The 8,273-nt window shown below is 72.7% G+C and overlaps 1 protein-coding gene across 1 annotated transcript; it reads right to left on the reverse strand.

Moving 5' to 3' along the window:
- Window positions 1-6,827: 6,827 nt before the first annotated feature.
- Window positions 6,828-7,955, reverse strand: SOX1 (SRY-box transcription factor 1). Its single transcript, XM_037527507.1, has one exon. It carries the CDS (start codon window positions 7,953-7,955, stop codon window positions 6,828-6,830), a length of 1,128 nt encoding a protein of 375 aa, XP_037383404.1.
- Between the last annotated feature and the right edge of the window lie 318 nt (window positions 7,956-8,273).

Below are 8,273 nucleotides of genomic sequence, written 5' to 3' on the forward strand. Positions count from 1 at the left end.
GTGGCTGCTGCTGCGGGAGGCGGGGGGCTCCCTGTGAGGTCGTTAAGTTTAAAAATCCTAAAGCAAAGACCCCACCTTCAAGGCACCGCAAACGTTACCGAATGTCCTCTCTGCTCAGACCTGGTTTCATAGACTCGTCACCGTCTCCGAGGCGGGAAAACGCCGCCTACACCCCGCGGGCCTGCAGCTCACAGGCTGATTTTAAATCATCTTTTTGTTTATGCCACCGTGGAACACAGACGCAGGATCAAAGGAGAGCCAGGGCTTTGCAGTCTTATTTTTCTGCAGTTACTACAGTGACGTGAATTTATTTCAATGATAAAGTGTTGGTCAGATTATTCCGAGAAGTCCACGTAGTTTGCCGTCCACGCGTCACGGTCCGTATTCCGAAACCGAGAGTGCAGCTCGAGCAGCGCTCTCAGCTTGGAAGAGTAAAACGGACGGTTTATTCGTTTTTTAAAATGAGAAGACAGCTTTCATGTCGTGCTCGGATTAACCTAACCAGATTTAGATCCATGCAACTCGGGGGGAGGGAGGGCGGGGGTCATCAGCGGCGGGGCCGGGGCGCGGGGCCCGAGCTGCGTCCGGGAGCGACTGTGTTTGGCCGCGAGTGCCGGGGGGGCCAGGCTCCTGCAGGCGCTCGTGAGGCCTCCGGCTGCAGTGGGCGGCGGGCCCGGGTGGCCGGCCAGCGCTCCTCTGTCTCTCCCTGAGCTCCGGCCCCTCTGCCTGTGCAGCCAGCGGGTCGGGGCCAAGGGTCTGCTCGGGCGTGGGGCAGCGGCCGAGGACAGTTCGTGGCATAACAGCAGCCGTGGCAGCGGTCGCGTCCGCCTGAGTAACAGGAGAAAGATGAAGGACGCGCCGGGGAAGCGGCTCTCCCGCAGCACGGGGCGGGGGAGAGTCTCGTCTACTGGGGCTGGACCAGACGCTCGGGGCGCCCGCACCGGCCACGCCGCCGCTGGACTCCTGCAGGTCTGGCTCTTGGCGCAGACTTCTCGGGCCTCTCCTCTCTGACTGTCCCCCCGCCCGCCTCTGAGGCCGGTCTCTCCCGGCACCCCGGCTCTGAGTCTGCCCCCAGGCGACGTCACCGCGGCGGCGGCAGCGGTGTCCAGGACACGAGGGCGCTGTCCGGGCTGGCCGACGTTCGGGCCGGCCGACGTTGCTGGCAGCTCGCTCCTGGGGCAGAGGCTCCCTCTGCACTGCCCTTTCCTGGGGGCTGAGGCGCGTGATGTGCTGAGGGCTTCTGAAAGGGCCTCCCACTGCGCAGACGCCGGGAGACGCCCACCGCCCGGGAGTGGCCAGCGGCCCGCAGCTCCTCACTGCTGCCCTGCGCGTCCTTCTCCAACTCTCCAAGAGCTGCTGAAATAGCTCTGCTGCGAGTGACGGGCGTGCTTGGGCTCACACCAAACCCACAGGGCTCGTACTGATCTGTGTGAGCAATCAACAGTCTCCACACGCGCCCGGGGCCCGGCCCCGGAGACGGGCTCCAACCGACGGGGCGAGAAGCCCGGGGCCCCACTCGGTCCCCCCAGTTACAAATTTCTAATGATCCAGTTTGTTTTTATTCTTCTAGTCATTGACTTTTCCAAAGCCACCTGGACTGAAGGGTACATGCACCTCGCCCACGACGGCTTGCTGCTCACGCAAGCCTCGGCCTCGGAAGCGCTGTGTCTTCAGGGCCAGCGCCGCCACAGAACGCTCTGGAGCGTGTCCAGAGCTGAGGCCTGTGGCCCTGCTGGGCCCAGCGCAGCCTCCAGACACTGGCCGAGCGGGGCTGGCCATGAGCTCTCCGTGCCCCTGTGAACTGCCCAGCCCGCAGGGGTACAAGGGTGGTGCTGACGGCCCAGGCAGCCCGGCCCGCAGCCCCGACGGGGGTCTCTGCATCCACACCTGGCAACAGACACGCTCACGGGCGCTGACTCAGCCGCCGGGGCGGGCGCCCGCAGCACAGAATCCTGGCCCCACTGTCCACTCCTGCCCAGTCGGCCAGGCTGCATTCCATCCTTGAGGGTCACCCTGCGGTGGCCTCACAGGCTGCTGCTAGTGTCTCTGCTCAGGACAGAGGCAGCTGGGGTGGGGGGAGCTGGCAGGCCACTGGCCACCAGTCACTTTGCCTGACTCCAAGCCTCGCGCCCGCTCCCAGGCCCTGGCACGCCCAGTGGCCACCAGTAGGAAGCCAGCGTGTCCACGGCACCTCCTGTCCCGCAGCCGGGCCCGTGAGGGGGAAGCGGAGGTGGCCTCCAGCACAGGCGTCACTCCGGCTCGTCCGCAAGAAGGGGGCTCAGCTGGGCTGCATGGAGGCGCATGCGAGGGCGGGCACCCGGCTCCTCCACTGCCCAGCGCCTCCGCAGAGCCCTAAACCCAGGAGATTCTCCTCCTCCCCAAGCCAAACCGCGCCCTGGGGCTCTGCCCTGTGCTCAGACAGGGGAGGTGAGCGCCCCTGTCTCCACACTCATCAGGCCCCGCAGGGGTGAGCACGCCCCGTGGAGAGCCTCAGCCTCCAGTGCCGTCTCTCCTGGCATTTCCAGGGGGTCAGACAGAGCAAGAACCCTGTCTGGGTGGCAGCTCTGGCCAGATTCCCCATTGTCAGGCCCCATCTCACGCCCCGGTACGTGCTCACAGGATCCCCGACCTCACGCTCACAGGATCCCCCATCTCACGCTCACAGGATCCCCCACCCCACACTCACAGGATCCCCCACCCCACGCTCCCATAGCCCCCTCCCCACGCCCCCGCACATGCTCACAGCACCCCCCGTTGGGAACACGCCTGACAGTGCAGTTTCTCAAAGCTGCGCTCTGCAGAGAATGCCTAATTCCTGAAACTGCAAAATCTAACAAAAGCTGATTTCCCGCTGATGTGACTGGCTGCTATTCCGAGGCTTTGCATGTGACGACGGCCTGCTGCTCCCTGCGGCAGCGCCAGGCCCCACGCGGCTGTGGGAGGCGGCCGTGGGCAGTGACACCGGGCCTGGGGGTTGCACGCCTCTCGGGGGTCCAGGGTCCCCCAGAGACGCGGCTCCCCACGGGCCACATTGAGTGACTTGGCCACGGTGAGCTGTGGTTCCCCCGACCTCGAGCGCCTGCCCTCCAGAGAGCGTGTCCTGCTGGCGGCGGCCGGGCGGCTTCAGAGGGTCCCCTCGCCCCTCTGCGCTCCTGGTGTTCTCCCCGGTGTCCGGTCAAAGGGGGACGGCAGCCGCCCTCTCTGGCCCCCGCTCCGCCCGCCACCCTGCCTGTGTCTGAAGACCCCACTCGCTCGGGTTCCCCACTTCTCACCTTTGCCAAAACTCCCGGCCCTGTTTCAGCACAAACCCCACATGCCAAGGAGGGCACAGACGCCTGCGTTCTTCTCTTCACCCCAAACTCCTGTCCCCACTTCTCCGGTTCCCCTGAGCTCAAGCCTGGGGGCTACCCCCTCAGGCCTCACCCTCCTCCCCTGGCACTGCCGGGTCCAGTGCCCCCAGCCCTAGCAGGGTGCATGGCCCCCACTGCACAGCGTGCTCGTGCTCCTGCACCCCAGGGTGTGCAAGAACCTAGGGCCCCCGGCCTCCAGGAGTGGGGGCAGGAACGCGCCTGGACAGAGCCGGTGAGGCTGGAGGGTCCTGGCTCCTGGTCCAAGCCCCCAACCCTGCCCCGGCCCTGGCCGCGCCCCCCAACAGCCATGGGGTGCGGGCCCGGTGGGGGCACAGGCCTCGCCTCTTCCCACGCCCCCCACACATGCTGGCCAGGGGCTGAGCGCCTGCGCCACCCCCACCCGTCCGCCTGCTGGGGTGCAGGTCCCCGCCCCCCCCTTGCGGGCCCAGGGCCACCCGCCCCACCCCGCACCGTGAAAGGGCTGCCCTCCAGGGCCTCGCCCCTAGTCCCGCTCTCTCCAGACACAAGACGCTCCCTCCCGCGTCCCCTTAATCCCCGCGGACACCGGCCGCAGGACTGGGGGGCCCGAGCCCGGGGGACGCCGACGGGGGCCCCCAGCACCGGCCCCCACGCGCGGGGGCGCCTGGCCCGAGTCGGGGCGCCGGGCGTGGAGACAAAGGGACCCGGCGGGAGGCCGGGCGCGGCGGAGGTCCAGGAGCCGCGGGGAGCGGAGGCCGCGGGCCAGGCGGGGAGGGGCGCGGGGGCGCGGGGGGCGCGGGGGCGCGGGAGGGGGCGCGGGGGGCGGCGCGGGGGGCGGCGCGGGGGCGCCCCGCACGGCGCGCAGGCGGGGGGTCGGAGGCGCCGGCCGCAGAGGAGCCGCGGGGCCCGGGGACCAGGGCCTGGTGCGCCCCCAGCGCTCGGGCCTGGGCGGGGCGCGGCCTCGGGCGCAGCTGGAGCGCGGGCGGGCGGGCGGGCGGCGCGGGCGGGGCGGGAGGGGGGGGTGTCGCCCTGCCCCCCGCGGGCCTCGCCTGGGGGGCGGCCGGGCCGGGCGGGGAAGGGGCCCCCGCGCCCCCACCCGGCCCGGCCTCTGCGCGCCGCCCCTGCGAGAGTGGGGGCCCCCCCCGCCCCGCCCGCGCCCCCGCCCCCGGCCCGGCCTTTCAATCCCGCCAAATCGTCGCGCTGGAGACGGAGCCGCCAAGGCCAAGGCTGCTTTTCACTTGAAGTTTCCAAGGAATCAAACCTATTATTAAATTCTGCTGCCGACGCTGCTGGAGCCTCTGCCCGGGTCAGGCTGCGGAAGCGGGGGGCGGGGGGCGGGGGGCGCTGCAGCCCAGGCCGCTGCGGGTTTCCCGGGCGAACCGGGCGTTTCTGGACACGGCACCGCAGCCCGGCCCGGTGGAGCTCCAGGCGCGTGGCTGCGCCTTCTGGCCCCGCGGCCCCGGCCCGGCCTCGCCCCGGCCCTTCACCCCCGCGCGCCCCTGGGGGACAAACGGGGGCCTTTCCAGAGGAGGCGGCGCGCAGGGGGGCTGCAGCAGCGCTGGTGACTTGGGGAGCGAAGGGCCCAGCAGGCGCCCCCACTTGTTGAGAACCGGGAGGCCGAGGTCACGCCTGGTGAGGCCGCTGGCCGGGCCGTGTCCTCTCCAGGGCTTGGGCCCCGGAGCCCCTGGGATGGAGCCTCCACCCGAGACTGGCCCCGGCCTGGGCAGAGTTTGCCCCGCTGCCTCCTGCGCCCGCTGCCTCCTGCGCCCGATCGACGAGGCTGGCGGCCGCCCCGGGACTCCCGCCCTCGCGCCCTGCTGTCTGCTCCCGGCCCAGCCCGTGCAGCTGGCACCGGGGCCGCAGCTGGTGCTCGGGCGCTGGGGGAGCCAAGTCCACCTTCCAGGTGAAGGGGCCGCGGCCCGCTCGACCCGCCGCGAACTTTCACAGTGAGAAGCGCCGCGCGGTGGGGCCGCAGCCGACAGGTGCGCGTCAGATGCCCACGGGCACCGCCCGGGCACACGCCTCGCCCCAGGGAGAGCAGGTGCAGGGCTGGGGGCGGCCCGGGACGAACTGTCTGGGCCTCAAGCCCAGGGTGCGGCGCAGCGCAGCAGGGCGGGGAGGCCGCACCCCCGGCCAGCGCGCCCCGCCTCCGCGCAGCGGCCCAGCTACTGCCCCAGGAGCCGCGGGCCTGGCACGGCGGGCGCAGCCACAGAAAGGAAAAGAAAGAAAAGGAAAAAGAGAGGGGACTTTATTTTCCTGCGAGAAAGCAGCGGACACCATTCTTGAAATTTCTCAGTCACTTGGGGCGGGTGCTGTAAGCAAAGTTATCAAAAACTCCAGGACGGCGCGTCCAGGCCAGGCGGGCGTCGCTCCGAGCTGCGCGTCGGGCCGGTCCGCTCCCCCGCGCGTCTGCCCGGCCTCTCCTCGCCCGCGGTGGCCGCGCCGGGCGCCGGGCGCGGGGTGACTCCGGATGCGGGATTTAGAGCCGTCGGGCCACCTGGAGACGGGGTTTTACAGAAAACTCTGAATTCCAGAAAAGAACGTGATGTACCGATAAACACCTAGAAAAAATAGACTTGAAAAATTTAAAGCGTGAAACCACCTCCGTCTGGTCGCGAGGCGGGTCGGTCCCAGGCCCGGGGTGGGGGACCCGGGGCGCCCCTCCCCGGAGCGCGCCGCCCGCCGCCAGGCCCCTGGCGGAGCCGGTGTCCTGGGGCAAATTCTGCAAACCCGCCCGGCGCGCCAACTGCGGGGGGCCGGCCCGCGGGGTCGCCCTCCGGCGGGCGGGGGCGGGGTCCCCTGGGGCGTCCCCGCTCGGCGGAGCCCGCGCGGGAGCCGGCGGCCGGGAGCGGCGCGGGGTCATTGTTCTCGCTCCGCGCCGAAGCGCCCCTCGCGAGGTCCCGGCTCCCGCGCCCGCCCGCCCCGCCGGCCCCGACCCCCGCCCGGCCGCCCCGGCGCCGGCTCCTCGGCCCGCCCGCCCGCCGCCCCCCGCGCCCCGCGCCCGGACCAGCCCGCAGGCGGCCCGCGCGGGGCGGGGCGGCTCGTCTTTGTCTCTCGATGCAGGACTCGGAGCGCCGGGGCGTTTTTGGAGGGGCCTCTGCATTGCCAGGGCCTCCAGGAGACTCTGCACAGGCCGCGCCGCCCCGCGAGAGTAAAGATCTCGCAGCGCATTTACAGGGAATCACACAGAACCGGGCCGGGCGCTCGGGCAGGAAAGTTTCACAAACGCCGGCCGCGCGCGCGGGTCTCGGTGCGAATCAGCGAAGCAGCCCGACGCGGCGGCCGGCCCCACGCGGTGCGTCCGGGTCGCCTGGCTTCGGGGCGGCGGCGCGCACGCCGGCGGGGTCCGGCGGGGTCCGGCGGGCCGGGCCGGGGCTCGGGGCCTGGTCCGTGTCCGGCGCGGGCGATAAATACTGTACAGGGCGCCTCCGGCGGGCGCGTGTCCCCGGCGTCCGTCGCGGGCCGGGGCGCGGGGCGCGGGGCGCGGGGGGCGCGCCCCTAGATGTGCGTGAGGGGCACCGTGCCGTTGACGCCGGCGCCCGCGCCCTGGTAGTGCTGCGGCAGCGAGTGCAGGCGGCTCTGCGCCGCGGCCGGGTCCGCGCCCTCGCCGGCCGGCAAGTACATGCTGATCATCTCGCGCAGGTCCCCGGGGCACGGCGCGCGCGAGTGCGCGGGGGCCGGCGGGCTGCCGCTCGGCTCCGACTTGACCAGCGAGCCGAGCGCGCCCAGGGCGCCCGACGACGCGGCCGCGGCCGCCGCGGCCGCCGCCACGGCCGAGTTCTGGTGCGCGCCGCCCGCGGCCGCGGCCGCAGCCGCCGCGGCGCCGTAGGGGAGGCCGCCGTAGCCCGAGGGCGACGCGCCCATGTAGCCCTGCGAGTTGGAGAGGGGGCTGTACTGCAGCGCGCCCATGTCGTAGCGGGGCATGGGCTGCGGGTTGTGCGGGTGCGCGTGCGGGTGGTGCGGGTGCGGGTGCGCCGGGTGCGCGTGCGGGTGCGCGCCGCCCGCGCCCGGGTGCTGCCCGTAGGCCAGCTGCGCCTCCTGCATCATGGCCGCGGCCGCGGCGGCCGCCGCCACCGAGCCGGGGTAGGCGCCGTTGGCCCAGCCGTTGACGTGCGCGTAGCCGCCGCCCGCCGCGCCGCCCGGGCTCTCCAGGCGCTGGCCCACGGCCGCCGCGCCCACGCCCACGCCCACGCCCATGGCCACGGCCGCGCCGCCGCCGCCCGCGCCCGCCGCCAGCAGCCCGCCGGCCAGCGAGTACTTGTCCTTCTTGAGCAGCGTCTTGGTCTTGCGGCGCGGCCGGTACTTGTAGTCCGGGTGCTCCTTCATGTGCAGCGCGCGCAGCCGCTTGGCCTCGTCGATGAACGGCCGCTTCTCGGCCTCGGACATGACCTTCCACTCGGCGCCCAGGCGCTTGCTGATCTCCGAGTTGTGCATCTTGGGGTTCTCCTGGGCCATCTTGCGCCGCTGCCCGCGGGACCACACCATGAAGGCGTTCATGGGCCGCTTGACGCGGTCCTGGCTGGCCTTGGCGCCCCCGCCGCCCGCGCCGGCCGGGCCCGAGAGGCTCGCGGGGGCCGCGGCGCCGCCGGGCGAGTGCAGGTCGGTCTCCATCATCATGCCGTACATCGGGGCGGCGGGGCCGGCGCGGCGCGGCCGGGAGCGCAGACGGCGGGGCGCGCGGGCGGGGCGCGGGGCGCGGGCGGGGCGCGGCCCGGCGGGGCAGCGGCGCGCGCTCAGCGGCCGTCCGGCGCGGGCTCGGGCTCCGGGGCGCCCAGGTCCTCCCGGCGCGGCCGCCGCTCGCCCGCGCGGGCGCCGCCCGGGGTCTCCGTCTTCGCCGTGGCCGCCGCCGGGGCGCGCTCGGCCGGGCGGGGCGAGCAGGTGCGGTCGCGGCCGCGCGGCGGCTCCACCGTGGGGGCGCGCGGGCCCGGCCCGGGGCTCGCCGCG

The sequence above is a fragment of the Talpa occidentalis genome, unplaced genomic scaffold, assembly GCF_014898055.3.
Source record: "Talpa occidentalis isolate TD23 unplaced genomic scaffold, MPIMG_talOcc4v2.1 talOcc4.5, whole genome shotgun sequence".
In the NCBI taxonomy this organism is placed as follows: Eukaryota; Metazoa; Chordata; class Mammalia; order Eulipotyphla; family Talpidae; genus Talpa; species Talpa occidentalis.